Here is a 19,076-nt window from a genome sequence, read left to right on the forward strand (position 1 = left end):
CGAGTCGTATTTTCTTGAATTTTTTAAATCGCCGGCTCAGTTTAACTTAGTTTTTTTTATGTTTCAAAGTATCCCTGTTTGAACTCCATGACTCCCTGTCGCTGTCCCAAACCTTGTTTCGGTCCGCATCCCATGAACCATCCTTGTTCCTATCACCGTTCCATGAACCATCCTTGTTCCTATCATCGTTCCATGACCCATACTTGTTCCCGTATCCGCTCCAAAACTTGTCATTTTGTTTCTCCTCATTCCAATATTTGTCCTTACCCTTGGACCAAATTTAATTATTAAATATTTTGGAAGAACGAGTTTTCTGGTTATGAACACCTATTGGAGGCGAATACAACTGATGAAACGGTTCCAACGATATATCGCACATGCCTGGGTCATTTTTTCATACCTAAATTTGTTTCCAGGGGTGTGTGCCCTTAATAGGTGAATTTTCAAGTACTAGTGAAACAATATTGCAAATATACACAAGTTTGCTTAAATATCGTCTTCGTGCTCCTGCAGTTTTATAGAAAAATTTCGCTTTTACTTGAACCGACCTAACTCCGGGGCTGGCCGATGACGGATTTGCCTTTGGCTCAATAGAATTGGCTCAACTAAGTCAAATAAGTTGAACTACATCCTGTACTTCATTAAATTTGGTTCCTGGTTCCAATATTTGTCTCTCATCTTGTCCTCATTCCAGAATCCTCCTTTAGTTCGATCCCAGTTCTTATCGTAAGAAAATCTAGAAAAAGTATTATTATTATTATTGCAAGCATTCATAAGTCGATGGAAAGGGGGGGGGGGAGGCTAGGGAAAGTAAATTGCATTAAGACCCCTCTTAACTTTTTGTGGATAAACAATTGAACTTCTGAAGACATCTACCTTGCTATTAATTGTAAAAAATAAGATATCTAGATAAACACAATGTTATAATAGTCGACTCGCTTTTGATTCCAATCACGTGGGTAACCATCAAACACTTCAAAATAGTAAAATATTACACCTTGTCACAGGACAAGCGGCTGAAATCATTTTTCATTGTTGTACTTTAACAAATTATTGAACTAATCACTGCACAGTGCTATTTTAGAGCCGGGCTTGGTAAGAACAAAACTGACGCCAATAATTCCGTTTAGTGCCGGTGTCATACATGACTTTTTAGATATTTATTTATGTATTGTGATTGGACTTTAACGTTTATTTATGCAAACAAACAATTGTAAATGTTTTGAAATTGCTTTTAATGTGTAACATTGCGTTGAAATGGCTGTCCATGAAAACCACCTGGTTATTATATCAATGTATTACCTATCCCTATCAACGTTCTTATCCTTTCCAAGATCAAGAATCTAAAAACAAACATTCATAATGAAGCTAATCTGAAAATATTTTTTTTTTCATCGTTTAAACTTATTTTTGAAACAAAAATGAATTAAATACAAGAAATATAGTACTACAGTGACAACCAGAAACATGTAGAATAGGAAGACGACATTAAAGCAATATTGAAGTGCGTTTTAGGTTTTTAAAAAGCAAATAGCTTTACAGTAAGTTATTAAATATCACTTCTTAAGTGAAATGGGTCTTTAATTTAATTGGCCCAGTTGTTGCTTGCCTCATTTTCATTGGTTTATTAAATTCAAAATTTGAGTGTTAAAAGTTACTTCCTATTCCATTGTTTTCTGGTTATCACTGTTTATAAGTAGGCTAAAAATATTTGTAATAACCCTTAAATGAAGATTTAAAATTCTTAGATTCTCTATGTGACGTCACTGAATAATCTCAAGAAAAATGAATAATTACGGCAAATGCTCACATAAAACAAAAAAAACATTAAATTGAAAAATTTAAAGGGAAAAGGATAAGAAATCGCCTTTAAACTGAAAACAAGTTGATTGGCCGTGCAGTGACGTCACTTTACTGAATTAAATGACAGTATTATCAGAATAATAATGAAAATTATACCGAAAAAAAGATAAACCTTGTATTTCCGGGTTTCTCCTATATATGAAAGTATGTTCCTGTAACAGGAACCGGCAATTAAAAATTATCACTTTAATGATTTCAAAAACAAGGATATCTCCATCATTAAATCTCAACAATGGTTTCAATGGTACCATGCTGAATCGGAAATGTAGCGCAAACAATGGAGAGTTAATTTAAATTTCGTTAAATTTCGTTAAATCTCGTTAAATTTCCTACCACTTGTGAAGGTTCTGTTGTAGTTAATACAGGTCGATATTCTTCATGTTCCTGGTTTTCACCTAAACAGGTTAACCCTATAAAGGCTGGAGATCCTGTTTTTACATCCATTTTTCAAGGGCTTTTCAAAAATGTAGTTTTTAGATCTGACGCTTTAGATAATATTTAAACACGGACCGGACTTTTACAAAAATACTTTATAAATCACTTTTCCTTGAAGGTCAAACAAAATGAGAATGCTAGGGAAAAAAACTAGAGGGGCAGCCTGTTTAGGGTACAGTATGCAGTAGGACCCAGAAAAATGTGGAAAAGGGAGACTAAAGTTAATATTTTTTCAATTAATATAATAAACAACTATTACAAAAAAAGAATAAAGTTTCCGTTGTTAATATTGAGTTGAAACGAGAGATTGAAGTTTGCAGCAGCATAATCGTTCCGGTCATGATTTTTGAATGAATATATTATACGGGAGGGATGGTAATTAACCCTTAGGACAATAATTACTCCACCAGAGGAATAATAATTTACACTAAGGACACTAATTACTCCACCGCAGGGATGGTGCTTAACACTCAGGATACTAATTACTCCACCAGATGGATGGTAATTAACACTAAGGACACTAAATACTCCACGGGAGGGACGGTAATTAACACTCAGGACACAAATTACTCCACCGGATGGATGGTAATTAACACTAAGGACACTAATTACTCCACGGGAGGGATGGTAATTAACACTCAGGACAGTAATTACTCCACGGGAGGGATGGTAATTTACACTCAGGACACTAATTACCCCACCAGAGGGATGGTAATTAACACTCAGGACAGTAATTACTCCACGGGAGGGATGGTAATTGACACTCAGGACACTAATTACTCCATGGGCGGGATGGTAATTGACACTCAGGACACTAATTACTCCAACGGATGGATGGTATTTAACACTAAGGACACAAATTACTCCACGGGAGGGATGGTAATTTACACTCAGGACACTGATTACTCCACCGGATGGATGGTAATTGACACTCAGGACACTAATTTCTTCATCAAATGGATGGTAATGATCACTCAGGACACTAATTACTCAACCAGAGGGATGGAAATTAACACTGAGGACACTAATTACTCCACGGGAGGAATGGTAATTTACACTCAAGACACTAATTACTTCACCAAAGGGATGATAATTATTGTATTTTTGATGTATTCTTATTAATAGCCATTTCATTCCTAACAAACATTTTTAATATCACAAAACTTAATTGGGTGTGAAATTTTTCTAAAAAAATTTTACAGAAGCAAAAAGGTATTCAACTAGGAACACTAAGACATGTTTATTTAATGCATTTTTAATTACAAGTATTCCAAATAGCTGTCTCAAATGGGGTTTAATGATAAAAATGTGAAAAGATTAAAAGTATAAGTGAAAATAAAAATTTTGTAAAACTTATCGAATTTGATGAAACCGGGTTAAATTTCCGAAATCAAACCTATTGCAGAATCGAAAAATATTGAAATTAAAAAATTGAAAAAAAAAAATTTTAGAAAAAAACTATTTTTGACCACAACTTGCCCAATTTTAAATCTCTCTTGGTTGGTTTAGGTATTTATGTGTCTCTGCTGTTTGGTGAAAATAAAATAAAAAATAAAAAATAGAAAGTCGTCTTCATTGTATTGATATATATATTGATACGACGATGATGTGATTCAAGTTATAAGTTTCTTATTACCTGGTAAACTTGGTAAACTCTGGTGAACAGATTGTATAGAGTTCATGATATCTGCTGTAATATCATCCTCATCCAACATATCACATCCTAGACGGTATCCTAGACACAAATATTAGATTGTATAGAGATCATGATATCTGCTGTAATATCATCCTCAGCCAACATATCACATCCTAGACGGTATCCTAGACACAAATATTAGATTATTAGCTCGAGAACCCAGCGTTGCCCAGGTTACTATAAAACTGAATCAACTCAAGTTTCTAAACTGAGAAAGCTGAATTTCCTGATTCTTACCTAAGAAATCTGTATATACTGTTTCTAGACTGAGACTGTTTTTAACTTAAGAAAGCTGTGTATCCTGTTTCTAACCTAAGAAAGCTGTGTATTCTGTTTCTAACCTAAGAAAGCTGTATATACTGTTTATAACCTAAGAAAGCTGTATATCCTGTTTCTAACCTGAGAAAGCTGTATATCCTGTTTCTAACCTGAGAAAGCTGTATGTCCTGTTTCTAACCTGAGAAAGATGTATATCCTGTTTCTAACCTGAGAAAGATGTATATCCTGTTTCTAATCTGAGAAAGATGTATATCCTGTTTCTAACCTGAGAAAGCTGTATATCCTGATTTCCTATTTCCTGCTTCCATCAGTCCTCCTCTAATAAGCTGTAACCATACACGGTCCCCCTGGTATAATTAATCATAACAATAAAAATAATAATAATAATTTTGATATAATCAGCGTAATAATAATTAATTATAATGGAATTAATTTTCTATCAGAATAATAAAAACTCTGTGCCTTATAGGCTTCTAGTGGGCTTTTCTATTAACAATTTTTTTTTTTTAATGTTGCCATTCACGTCAAAATTTTCACCACACTCTGCAAGGAACGAAAATGTTCGTGGAATTTTTTTGTTAAAATTGGTGGATTTAAAAAATTTGACATATGGAAAAATACAGGTGGGCAAACCAAATACATCTGAGACAAATTTATGTATTGCACAAAATGTTCTGAAATGTAAATAAAAAATGTCACCTGAACCAGATCAAGAATAATGCTTGAACTGCCACTGATTCCACTGTTCCTTAATTGATAAAAATATGATAAACTCTGATTATTTTTTCAAACAAGTTTTATTTCTTAAAAATATAAAAATGTTCTCCCGCAAAATACACCTTGTTGCTATACCTAGCCAAACGGTTTCTATAAGCGGCATTAATATAGTGTTTATGTTTTAAAGAATCTACCAACTTGTTTTTAGTTAATATTTCAACCCATTTCATCAAGCTTTGAAGTTATTTTCAATGTTAAAAATTCACTGTTTTTCCTAAATTTTGTTTAAGAAAATTTTGTTTTAAAAATAAATTGTAAAAAAATAATTTAATTTACTACGTTTTAAGTCACGTTGTTTGACGAGGTTGTCTCAAAAAAACACCAAAAGTGGTTAATTTCAACATAAACAAACACAAATTCTTTAAAAATCTTATGATATGAGAACCTCTTTAAACATGATTGAAAGTGGACTATATTTATAAATTGCTTATAACCCATCTGAAATGTTAGAAATTAAAAAAACATTTTATTCTCTTCAATTAAAAGAGTTACGACTCAAACCATGAAAGTTATTTTACTTTATTTAGACGTGCTGTATTCACTATTTATAACACTGTTATTTTGGTTCGCAGTGTTATAAAGTTTTTGGACAGAAATTTTCTCTTTATCGAGAAGATTCAAGCTTTTTAGATTTAATTTTGTCCCGAGCTTTAGTGAGGGACAAAATATAATCTAGAAAGGCGAGAACCTTCGAAATTTAAAGAAAACCCAAAAACTTTACAGCACGTCGTGCCAAAATAATAGTGTTATAGGTAATTTTATGAAACGTTTGTGTACTTGTCTTATTTCAATGGCCATTCCTAGATCAAATAAGCATTGAAACAATGCAGAAGAAGTCAAAATATAAAGTTTATTTCTATTTTATTTTCATTTAAATTGAAATAAATATTTGGAAAATATCCTAATGTTTTTGGAGAAAATTCACGATGAGTAAGAATGAAAAAGTACACAATAGTTTCATAAAATAATATCTTTCAAAGAATTTTATTACATGAATCCGTCAATTTATTTAATATATTTAACATATTTACTGTCAAAACATTAACAAAACCTTGTAAGCGTATTTTAAAAGATTTAAAAACCCTCTCACATAATTTGAAACCGTATGAAACATTAGCATAACCTCTTCATGAAATATACAAAAGTATTACACGGTGGATCAAGGTCAATTCTAATTCGAACCGGAATGACCCTTTGTTGCAGGCCTTAGTGACAAGCAGCGAGGACTGGCCCGACCCTATCACATTTAACTTTGACAGTGCGGCCAGACTTTTTACAGAACCCTGTCTACCATATCCTACCAGCTTAGTTTAATGTGATAATGAACACAAAACACCTGTTCTATATATAAAGCAGTAATATCTGTCTGTTTGTATGTCCGATCATAATTGGGGAACGCGGCAGAACCACGGGAATATTCTTAGTTCTAAGGTGAAAGAGAAAGTTTTCCTGGCAAAGCTGGATTCCCAAGTTATCGTGTTAGATACATAATACATAGAGACGTTTGTGAATAAATGAATGAAGGGGTTTAATTCTAAAACCTAACGGAAACTTGTTAAAGGGACTGTAAGCGGAATTTAAAGTGACCCTCCCGATTCACAACGGTTCCCTTGAAACCTAAATCTGATCATTATTTTAATTTGTTCTAATTTCTCCAAAACATTTGCAAATCACTCAAGTAGAGAAACCACAAGAAAAATAATGAGAAATCAAAAACAAAAAAATTGATATCTTATTCATTTATGATTAATCAAAGATTGTTAGGGTTCCATTTTGAAACTATTGAAACATTTACAAACAATATTTGAATAAAACAAACAACAGAAATATTTACAGAACATCTTCGAAATACTTTAAATAAATTCACAGACTCTTATTTTTTTCATACTTCAAGAATTTTATGAATCTATTTGTTCTTTTCTTAAAACCTCTAAAATATTTTTGAAAAAATCATCATAAAACCTTTTTTAATCGGCAGGAAAATAAAGAAAATTCATTTTTTTATGAATCTATTCTAAAATAAGCCTTTTTACAAAACCTTGTTAGAAGACTATTAAAAACTTACAAACAGATTATTCACAGAGCATTTTAAATGTAGAAATATATTTATATATTTATTTATTTATTTATAAACTTTTCTAACTACAAAATATTTCCAGAAACATTATCGTTTTTTCAATTTTACCTTGATTCCGAATCAGCTCTGCCTTGCACAGAAACCATCTCAACACCATTCTTGAGCAAGGAAACTCTAAAAATTATATTATTTTGCGGATTTTTAAATGGCAACATTACAGATTTAGAGTGAGTAAAAAATCAAGTTGACAATTTTATTTGTACTTTTGGACACTAGTGCAAAATATCAAACTATAAGTGTATATATAGGATTGCATAGGAAGAGACGGGAATAGAGCTGGGCAAAATATCAAACTATAAGTGTATATATAGGATTGCATAGGAAGAGACGGGAATAGAGCTGGGCAAAATTCCGTAATAGAGTTGGAGGCTTTCGAAAATTAACGTAAGAGTCCATTAGCAAACGACAAAACCCGTTAGGTTTAGTCTGTTAACGAAAAGGATAAGATCGGTTGAAAACAAACGAAATTGATGGGCTTTTGAAAATAAGTCAAAATTTTTTTTTTTTTCGGCTTTTGCATGAAACTTGCAACAACTAAAACTTAATGTATTTTGATGTTTTTTTTAATACAATGGAACTTTTAAAGATTTATTGTAATGATTGGTGAATTGGTAAATCTAATTTGATAATATGTTAAACATTTTTTCATGGAAATTTTGGAATTTTGACAAACCGTCAACTACGTTAACAGTACAAAAACCTGTAATGGCTTGCACTGTTAACGATTTGACAGAAAGTTAATTGCAAAAATCAATTTTAAACAGCAGAATATCTTGTGTTATCGTGGTTAATAAAATTGAGATCGTTAACTGATGGTAACTTAAAAAACGGAAAATACCGCTAAGGAAATGAACGTTCTGTTCTTACATATTAAATTTAATTTTTTCTTTTTTAACGGTTGGAACTAACGGCTCAGCTACATTTTGCCTAGTCACAATTTGCCTAGTCACATTTTGCCTAGTCACATTTTGCCTAGTCACATTTTGCCTAGGTAACAGTTTGCCTAGGTAACATTTTGCCTAGTAACATTTTGCCCAGGGTAACATTTTGCCTAGAGTAACAAAAGAGCGAATTTTTTGCCTAGTCAATAATTTTTTCACAAAGAAATTTTCATAAATCCGAGTTTTTTTTCAAAAATCCGCAAATTTTTTGACAAAAACTTCGCAAATTTTTGAAAATCATTCAGTTTCCTTTAACCCAATCAGAAGGAGAGACACATTGAAAATGGCTCCCATGATAACTGCAGGGCTTACCAGGCGGGGTAAGCCCAACTACAGAGATAAGAATAACTTCTATTATGTTTTCAATGGGGAGAGGGCAGAATTGGCGCTGTTCCCAGAGATCATGCACTGCAACCCTAACAACGAGGATATCTACTGGAAACCTGGTAGGGGATGTACTCCCAACAAATGGCCATACCAACAAGCTGCTGAAGACGAAAGCTAAGACGACAGAAAAGGCTGTGATTGAGAAATATGCCAATGTTCAAGGAGCCCTACCTTCCAACGTGCTTCAGGAGATCAGCCAATCTATGCTGAACTCTGACTTCCCAGGCCAGATAATCAGTGCCTCTTCAAAGTCAGCTATCAAGATGAAGCTCTGGAGACAGAAGCAGATAATCAACCCAAGGCCTGAGCTACCAAAGTCCTTTGAGGAGTACATGAACATTGAACTTCCCACTAAGTTTACTCAGGCAGCCGATGGGGGTGAGTTCATGTTTCACAAAGATTGGGTTGACAATGAGAGGACGCAGCCTTTAGTGATGTTCATGAGCAGATGGTCTGCCGATATTCTGAAAACACACAGTGTATGGTTGTTTGATGGAACTTTTAAATCTGCTCCTCCCCCATTCAGCCAGGTGAAATATCTATGTGAAATAATATACATTTCAAACTTAATTTTTAAAAAATTGTTTTAATTAACTGAATTAAGTATGTATAATCTTTTATTCAGGTCTACATTGGGATGGCAGCATCTGAGGTAGGTGGCCAGGGTATACCATGTGTCTATTGCCTTCTACCAAACAAAAAGAAGACAACATACCTACAGCTGTTCAGCAAGATTAAGGAGAGGGTGGGAGCACCTAACAGATCTTACGTTACGATTTATCGAAACGTTATTGTAAAAACTTTTTTGTTACACTTTTTTACAACTGACAATCAAAACTGTTTATTCGTTTCGTTTCTAAGAAAGATTTGAAAAAATGTTCTATACGTTGCGTTGTATTAAAATGTTTCTAACGTTACACTTTATTAAAATAATATTGTTTTTAAATGAAAGCATTGAAAGATTTTTTCCGTCATAATTACATATTTTTACTCACCCTGTATGTTGCTGTTGTATTGTTAACCTATAGAGAATGTGTAGAAGAAAATGCATTATGCAATATAAAGATGTTAAAATATTATTATGATTAATGATTTTTAAAATTTGTAAATGAAAGTTTTTAGCATTAGACTTTCAACCCAAAGTGTGTCTTTAAAGGACTAGAGACGTAATTTCAAGTGACCTTTCATTTATGGAGTGGCATGTCCATTGTCCAGCAGGGGTAATCAATATTGGAATAAGCCAACCGCCCACCGGAAGTCGCTGCGTTTTCACCGTAAGGCCACAAAAAAAAAATTATTTTTTATTTTCATGTTTTACATCATTTTCTTGAAAATTCAATGCTAAATTCAAATCTGAAAAACGTTTTAAAAAATTGAAAATTGAGAAAGTCAGAGCTAAAAAACTTATCAAAAACATTAAAAAGTTTTAAAACCGGAATTTAGTACCGTTATTTGGCCATAACTTCTTTAGATTTTAATATATTTAAAAATGGTTTTCGAATCTGAATTCAGCATGACATTTCCAAGAAAATGATGTATCATATTTATTTTTTGCCAGATAAAAGACAGGAAAACACTCCTAATTTTCAAATCATCAATCAGATAAAGGTATACACGTTATCATTGGAAATCGAGCATGGCCCTCTTTAAATGGAGGATCACTTGAAATTATCATCGTGTATTTGACGAGCTTAAAAAATAGACATATTTTTGGACACTTCATGAAAGTAGTTAAAATTCGGCAAGACAAAACCACTTTTGCATGTGGAGCAGTAGTTCTAAATTATTTTAGATTAGTTTGGGGTTATTTTTTTCTTTTTTTACGCAATGCAGACTGACCCTTTTTTTCTATCTAACAGAATTCATAGTTTAAAATAGCTAAGGCCTACAACATTGGGTAGCAAAGATATAGGGATTAGAAATATAAGTTTGTGAACAACTTGCAATTCCTTTAAACATTCCTTTCTAACAGAAGTCATAGCTTGAAATATCAAAAGTCTACAACACCAGCTTGCAAAGATTATAGTTTTCAAACCACAATGAAAATGTTTTCAGAGTTCATGTTTGGGGTTAAAAAATAGTTAATATAGTGCTAAAATTTTTTTAACACAAACAACGCAAAATAAAAGTATTTAACATTTTTTTCTTTTTAAAAAAAAAATCGATTAAAAAATCAGTTTTTTTCTATTCTAAAGTTTCATAAAAATTTATTGATGAATAAAACATAACTCGCATTTTCCATTTGATAAAATATTGTCGAATTTCTTAATTTTTCAACCTAAAACATGAACCATGATTTCAAATAGTCAAATAAACATGAAACACAGCAATTGTGTTTGTTCGCAGACCCGTTCCACTTAATAAGTTGATTTTTTTGCAATTAGTAAATCATTTGCTTTATAACAGAAAATGCATATGTAAAATTTCTTAATGTCGTGTATTCTTTTTCCAAAGTTTTTGTGGGTTTCATCAAACAATGGCAAATCAAAACCTTTAATGTCCAAGAAACATTTATAAGATTTGAATTTTCACTAATAGCATGTTACAAAAAACTCGTTTACACTTTAGAAAGGAACTAAGTTTTTTTTTCAAATTTATTAATCCAACCCGATGGTTTAAACCTTGTATAATCAATATTAATGGTCTACGACATCGGGTTGCAAAGATATATTAAATGAAAATTAGAGTTTTTGGCATAAATTCATTTTCTTTAAACTTGAAATGAAAAACCATAATTCTTTGCTCTTATAATAATCAGTCGAATCTCTTACATTGATCTATTAGAGACGTTTTGAAATGTTTTGATTGACAGAATTATTGTTACGCTTTTGAAATTAAAACTTAGCCCTCATAGTCTAACATTTTCATCAGACATATATCTAACGTTAGACTAATCAATTTAGTATTCTGAGAAAAGTTATGAAACATTTTGATTTTCTTAATTACATTTTTTAAAATGTTGTACGTTACATTATTGAAATTTTACTCTGTAAAAAAACTTTCGTTTCCTGATTATTAAAATAATAACCCATTTCTGCAACGTTGAATTTTTCATTATACAATGAGGGAAAACGTTTCAAAACATTTTCATAAACAGTAATGCATTTTTCAGTTATGCAACGTTACACTTTTTATAAGTTAAACTTTGAAATAGAAATCCTTTCGTTACGATATTCAATCAAATCACAATTCATTTTTCAAACGTTAGACTTTCAAGCACCCTGTGGAAACAAAACATTTCTTTACGTTATGGTCAAAAAAGTTGTAGATATTAGAAAAATAACGTTACATTTCCAGAAAACGCTAACGTTGGGGGCATATTCCTCTAACGTTAACGTTTAACGTTAACGTTAGGTATGAGCTCCTATAACGTTAACGTTTAACGTTCACGTTATATAGAATATACCCAAACGTTACACATAATTGTAACGTAACGTACAAAAACGTACATTTTACGTTACGTTACACTATCGTTGACATCTCTACTCCAGACAGAGGGTGAAATTTGTTGTAGAAGCTTTCCCTACCATGCCGAAAGCTGATTATATCCAAGCCCTTGCATATGACCAGCAGAAGATAAATAATGATAAATAAAGATCACCTGTATTAATTCCTATGTATACTCCATGATTATGTAAAATGTATTTAAAAAATATATATATATATATCTGATGTATAACCATATTTTTTTTTTGTAGAGTGACAGAAATGTTAAAATTGCTGTACAGAATACAATTCAATTTATTAATTTTAATTCATTAAAATTTATCTGGTTAAACTTTAAAAAAAAATGTTTAATTCTTGACAAAATTTGTTTTTCATAAAAAATTATTGACTAGGCAAAAAACATGCTCTTGCGTTACCTAGGCAAAATGTTACCCTAGGCAAAATGTTACTAGGCAAACTTGAACTAGGCAAAAAGTTACCAAGGCAAAATGTTACCTAGGCAAAAGTGAACTAGGCAAAATGTGACTAGGCAAAATGTGACTAGGCAAATTGTGACTCGGCAAAATGTAGCTGAGCCGAACTAACCGTTAACAAACCGGCTAGAACAAGTTGAAACGTGCCCAAAAAATGGGGATTGATTAAATACATTGTTATTGTTTTTAAAACAACCATCTCCTAAAATATGATTTTACGTAATAATTCTGATTACACAAACACTTGTTTAAGAATAGAAAAAAATAAAGTATACTTTACTTTCTTTTTATATATTCATATTATATGTATATATTTTTTATACAGTGATAACCAGAAAACTGTAGAATAGGAAAATTACATTAAAACAATACTGGAGTGCATCTGATGATGTTAAAAAGCAAATAGCTATTTATGAGTGAAATGGGCCTGTTTACATTGCACAATTGCTGTGCCTCATATCATTGGACTATTTAAAGTCATAAATTGAGTTTAAAAGTCACCTATTCCAGAGTTTTTTGGTTATCACTGTAAAAGCCAAAATCTACTTAAACGAAGTTTAGCTTCAAGAGGAGAAATATCATTTCTAAAAAAAATTGTTTTACATTTATGTTGACTTCTTTTTTATTTTCAATAAGAAATATATTTTTTAAATTGATTTCGAAAATACGATATATTACAAAAACAGTATTAGGGCCCAATGTGACATGCGAGTAACTGGATATTTTCTTTACACCCAATTCAGTGACTGAGTGATAAAGACATGGTTGATTACATTGAAATTGGCTTCGACATGGCTTCGACTATTCACATAGATATACTGTGCTGTAACATTTTTAGTCAACTTCAAAATAAATCGATGAAGACTTAAAAATTTCACTAAATTTTAATGTTCTTTCGGACACCCTATCAGTATCTGATTATTTTCATGACCTTAAAAATATACTTACTTAAAGCTATCAGAAGCTGCTGCATCAGCAGTTAATGAAAATGATAGAAAATATAATCCTGGAAAGTGGACTTCAAGCAGAGACTCTCTAGAATCCCAACCATAGTTGGAGTCTACCAACTGCAATAATAGAGAATGGGGTGAAAGTCGTCTTCTTGTATTATGTAGCACGATTACCAGAATAGAACACAATACAAGTCGTCTTCACACACTCTTTTAATCAGAAGGATTTGTAATTAGTAACTATATTATGATAATCTGGCCCTGAACATATTTAGAGATGAATTTGATTAAGTTTTATTTTGATTACCACAATACTATTTTGTAAAATAATTACCAATTAAAGGGATTTTTTATAAATTATTAAATAACGACGATGAAAAATGTATAAAACTTCTACAGTTAAGTAACTAAATGTTTTTTGGCACCAAAAATTACCGTATTTTCAAACAAAATTCGCTTATCTCCTGGAGCCCGTGAATCTTCTGTTGCCCGAACTACGCTGAATCCAACCACATCTAAAGTGTCAGATATTTAAAAAGAATAATACACTTGGATTCAAAGGAAACATGTATTTATATTAGATTATCGCATTAGATAACAAGGTGTATTTTTACCTGAAGGCTTTGTTCGTTTAGTTGCGGCATCTACTAGAAATCTGTCCGGAGAAAGTCGTCTTTGCTCAGAATGGAATCCATCTCCTGACTAAATGGAACAAAAAAACGATCAACAATCAATTTGAAATGATAGAACACAGTAAAATACAGTTAGAACCGTAAAACTGTGGAATTGAAATACAACATTATACCAATCATCAATCAAAACATGAATAATAAAAACTAAATATTATGTTGCATGTTTTTATTCATACAATTCTAATTGCAAATTTAGAAAATAATTTCTAGGATTCTTTTGCCTGAGGCCGCCTTTAAAGTATTTGATCCGCGTCGCTGAATCGCCAATAACCGGTTCCAATTGATCGCCGGCTCAAATCTCGCAACACTTAAAATATCCAGCTGAACCAACCATGCTTGAACCGTGTCTCATGTTTGTTCCTTCAAATTCTTAAAATTCGACCTCAATATAATTTAATCTTTATGACGATCATTAGTAACAAACATACAGACCAATTTTACGGAAGAATAAAAATGATAATTTCGCTTGGGCGTTTTTTTAATTGTCTCAAGGGAAAATTAATTAGTTTATTTTCAACATTAAGAGATTAAGAAGAATTAGTTATCAGATAGATTAGTCATGTAAAAAATTATTTACAACTTATACTTCACAGGGAAGTTAAGGGAATTTTATTTTCCCCAAGGTTTCCCAAGACCAATTTTGCCTACAAAACATCTAAGAACAGCAAGTGATTTTTCGAAGGCGGTCAAGGGAACCCGTCGCTGAGTGAAAATTTTAATTTCACGAAAAAGTAGTTGCACACAATTTTATTGTCTTTTGAGGTAAAAATACGCGTTTTCTTTCTCTCGAAAACTTCCCAGAGCGGGTGTATATTTTACACAATTGTCCCAAGGGACGTAAAGTAACTAAACGTCCCTCTGTTGGGGCATAACAGGTAGGTAATACTTGTGAAAGGGCGGTAAAAGAGTGCAGACAGAACAATCTTAAAGCTGTTATTTATAGATTTGCAGTAATTGATATAGAGTATGAATTGCTCAACTTTAATGGCAAAATAAAAGAAATATTCAGAACAATTTATTTTGCGGTTAGGATTGCGATGCAACCGATTATTATTCAAAACAAAATTCAAATTGTAGATAATAGTAAGCAATTTTTTATTTAATAAATATAACAAAAACATAAAAAATTAAGTTTTTCAGGAGAAACTATTTTAAAACCTTCAAAGTTAGAGGTTGTGGGAATATTCCCCCCCTTTATTGATTGTTTTCTTACCTGGATTTCCGTATTGGCCAGGCTGACCCAGCCAGGACCTTGTGCCCGCCGGTCAACTGGTTTTATATCTAGCAGGTGACTGTATCCAGGATCATCTTTTAGATCTGTCAGAATATGACTTATATCAACATTACTATTCTCTGCCTCTGCATACAAACAATTCAAACAATTGGTAAAATCATGTATCTAAACATTTAACAAAAACTAAGAATATTATCTGTATATATTTAAAGTAGTAATCTCTGTTTGTCTGTTTGTATGTCCGATCATAAATCAGGAACCTCTGAACCGATTTGCCTCTGATTTGATTGGAGAACTCGGGAGGACCACGGAAATGTTCTTAGCACAATTTTGAGATTCAACTTTCACAAGAAAAGGAAAAATTCGTAATTTACAACCAAGCGCGATAAAGACGGGGGGGGGGGGAGGCAAGCCCTAACTTTTCGAAAAAAATTTAACATTTTTTTTTGACAGCTCACATTGGCCATCTTTCATTTAATAAAAGGTGGGGCTCAATGGTAAATTCAAATTCGTTGACAATCCTTTAAACACATATTGATTCATTTTCATTCATTCATTCTTTCATTCATTCGTTCATTCCTTCTGCAGAAAATGCACTAGTCTCAATAATCTGATACTTTTGTGATAAAAGTAAAAAATCTGATATTAAAAAAACATTTATCTCAATTGTGACTGAAGTGCCTACTTTTGTTATTTTGTTATTGATTAAATAATATTGGTTTAAAAAGTAATGTAAATATTCCTCTCTTTAATCATCCCCTCTTATTAGAACTAAAAGGAATGAGCATTGTTTTGAAACACGTGGAAAAACAAAAAACGATCGTTTTTCGTTTCGTTTCAGGGTTTTAATAACTAACAAACTTTCGTATTTAGATAAATCGAAAAGTTTAAAAAACCAAACTTTACAAGCAAAATCTCATAGAGTTTGTCAACATATTTTATCAGTAAAATAGGTTGTTTTGTTTGTTTTTTGAGATGCTTGTTTCATTGTTTTGTTTTGTTTGTTTGTTGTGTTGTTTGTTTTGTTTTGTTTGTTTGTTGTGGTGTTTGTTTTGTTTGTTTATTTTTGTTTTTTTTGTTTCCCTGAGTATCCAGAAAAATTTCTTCTTTTCTCTAATTCTTCGGTAAAATTCCTTTAATTCATTTTTTATTTGTAAATATCAAGATAAAATTATTTTCAAGCTGATTTTTATCAAAATATTTTTATGCTAGGAAAAAAATCTTCAAATAACATTTGGCAATTATTTTTTTGGAGTCTAGACATTTTTCAATAAAATAAAATAAATAGATCCAATCAAACTGCATTTTCTTATACTCTCCACAGTCTGAAAAATTGTGGAATTGGAAGACGACAGTAAATCAATTTCATGTGTATTTTGTTGTAAAGCAAATAGTTTTTTTCGTGAGCCTAAGAATCAACTTAAGAAAAGGCCGTTTTTTACTGCACAGTTGGTGTTTTGTGTTTATTGTAATTGTCGTCTTCCCTAGCTATCCAGTTCCAATGTATTTATTGTATTTGATTGTAAACCTTTGTATATTATTTTAAAGAAAAATCAAATTGAAAGCAAATAAAAAAATGATTTCCTAGAAAGCCTCATTAGATAAACATGTCGGTTTTCTTCTTCCTATTAATTTATAAATACAAATAAATTTATACAGAAATATAAATAACTGGCTCAGGTGCCCGGCGATGCCCGTGAAAGTTTAAAAATACTTAAAAATAATTTCGAATTAAGAAAAAAGAATTTCAAGCCTATGCTTCCGCTAGGATTAAAAAAATTTCATTCTATTCGGTTCGGCCTTTGGTCAGCATTAGCTAACATAGATATACGTATATGGGCAAAGAACTTCATTATATTAAAGGATGTAACATCTTCGGGTTAAATCAAAATAAATCTTCATTTCAGTTAAAATTAAACCCCGAATTTTCATCACCGAAATTTAAATGTAAACATAATATAACTTGTAAGATTAAAAATCACTAAATATAAAAAAAAAATCTCATTTAAGCATTTTTCAAAGAAAAATTAATTGATTTTTTTAATATTACTTTTAATCAGGACTTAATTCTACACGAAGGCAGACTTAAATTTTTCGGGGAATTTTTTTTTGAGATTTTCTTTCCCATTTTTCAAAATAATTTTAATGATAAAAGATTAATCTATTTTTATTTTTTTAAATTGCATCGGAGCAAACTTGGATATGTTCAATAATTTATTTAGGAAAAATTACACGAGAACAAAATTGGAAGAGTTTGATAGCTGCTTATATTGGTTTGATAGCTGCTTATATTGGTTTGATAGCTGCTTATATTGGTTTGATAGCTGCTTATATTGGTTTGATAGCTGCTTATATTGGTTTTGAATACAGATTTACCCTCAAAGGAGGATATTTGAATTACGACCTCAGATTCTGACGTTCCAAATGTACTTTAATATACTCTGTAATATATGCACCAAATCACTTGTCAAAAAAGCTAAGGGTACTAATTTAAAGGGAACTATGAAAGTAAATAAAAGAACTGAATGAATTCTGTCTCTGAAGTATCATCCTTTGCGGGTAACCCTGTATGTGAAATGCTTTACCCTTTATTCTAAAAAAATTATTAACCTGCGTTTTCTGTATTGAATATCCACAAGCAACATTAACTAAAGCATATAAACACAAAATAAAAGCAAGCATAATGCTAAAGTAAAACAAGCCACCACGTTGGCAGCCAGAGCTCAACTGATGTATATCATAAATTAAATAAGAGACACATTGTACCATCACGACCTTGAAATATAAAAATAATTAAAAATGGTTTTTAAATAAAAAAATATTTTAGAACAGTTTACATTTAAAAGTAGACGATCAAATTTGGTCGTGTGGGCGCATGTATGAATCATACTTTTAATACTTCATGGTCGTACGGGCGAAAATAAGTAAGATAATAAACATATTTCATGGTTTAGGATTTCTCCCTGGAATTGTTGGGCTAGAGGGGCGTATCTGCAGGTCAGGGGCGGGGCCTTGCTATCATCTAACTACCTAACTACCTAGAATTAACCTCCAATTGACAATTAGTTCTTTAATATAGATTTACTTTCTTTTTTATACTTTACGTTTCTTTTCTTTGCCGACAAGACTTCTGCATAATCTTTGATTCACACTAGATTAAAAATATAGTTTCATAGATATATAAAGAGAAAAGGAGGGTTTGCAGATCTTAAAGGTTTAGAGTAAATTTAAATTTTAAGACTTTACTCTATTTAACTTTTATGAGAGTTAGCTTGTTTGATACAAATACATGTAATTGCTATTTTTCAAACGTTTTGTATTTCATTTTTAATTTCATTTTTTAAGTTATGGAGAAAAAGACTATTGGTACCCTACTTACATATGTATTAGAGCTGGGTTGTTTAATAGACACATATTTTTAATATCTCATATTTCATATTTTATTTAGTTTTTAAAGTAAGAAAGAAATAATCCTGAGTCCTAATAAAATAAATTTGAGCCGTGTTTCAAATCCGCCAAAACATCGGTTTCAATTGAGCGCCGGTTTAACCCTATTCCTGCTGGGGGGGGGATTTAAGTGGAACCAACCATATTTGAGCCGTGTCTCAAACTCAAGCGGCGGCTCGAATTCTTTAAATTCGAACTCTGAACAGCAGAAATAAATTGCGGTTCAAGCCAAGATATAATCTAAAAAGGCTAAAACCTTCGAGATATATGAACATTTAAGTCCAAAAATGTTATAACACGTTGTAGAAAAATATTGGT

The 19,076-nt window shown here is 31.5% G+C and overlaps 1 protein-coding gene across 1 annotated transcript; it reads right to left on the minus strand.

Annotated features, from left to right (window-relative positions):
• Positions 1-46: 46 nt before the first annotated feature.
• On the minus strand, positions 47-18,027 carry LOC111696028 (uncharacterized). Its single transcript, XM_023465545.1, has 15 exons — positions 17,922-18,027; positions 16,896-16,936; positions 16,395-16,444; positions 15,291-15,436; positions 14,000-14,087; positions 13,821-13,900; positions 13,384-13,502; positions 7,236-7,301; positions 4,973-5,021; positions 4,539-4,620; positions 3,935-4,033; positions 2,197-2,258; positions 1,303-1,343; positions 655-736; positions 47-268 (listed from the first exon to the last, which is right to left on the minus strand). The coding sequence occupies exons 1-15, from the start codon at positions 17,991-17,993 to the stop codon at positions 47-49; spliced, it is 1,299 nt and encodes a 432-aa protein (XP_023321313.1). The 5' UTR covers positions 17,994-18,027.
• Positions 18,028-19,076: the final 1,049 nt, after the last annotated feature.

Source organism: Eurytemora carolleeae, unplaced genomic scaffold, assembly GCF_000591075.1.
Source record: "Eurytemora carolleeae unplaced genomic scaffold, Eaff_2.0 scaffold246, whole genome shotgun sequence".
In the NCBI taxonomy this organism is placed as follows: Eukaryota; Metazoa; Arthropoda; class Copepoda; order Calanoida; family Temoridae; genus Eurytemora; species Eurytemora carolleeae.

What these genes read in the sequence shown, in the direction of transcription:
- LOC111696028 (XM_023465545.1), bottom strand. Translation starts at nt 17,993, where the DNA reads ATGCTTGCTTTTATTTTGTGTTTATATGCTTTAGTTAATGTTGCTTGT. An exon ending in ATTCAATACAGAAAACGCAG is followed by an intron (nt 16,937 to 17,921) that starts GTTAATAATTTT and finishes ATAAATTAATAG; the next exon opens with GAAGAAGAAAACCGACATGT. An exon ending in TGGCCAATACGGAAATCCAG is followed by an intron (nt 14,088 to 15,290) that starts GTAAGAAAACAA and finishes TGTTCCATTTAG; the next exon opens with TCAGGAGATGGATTCCATTC.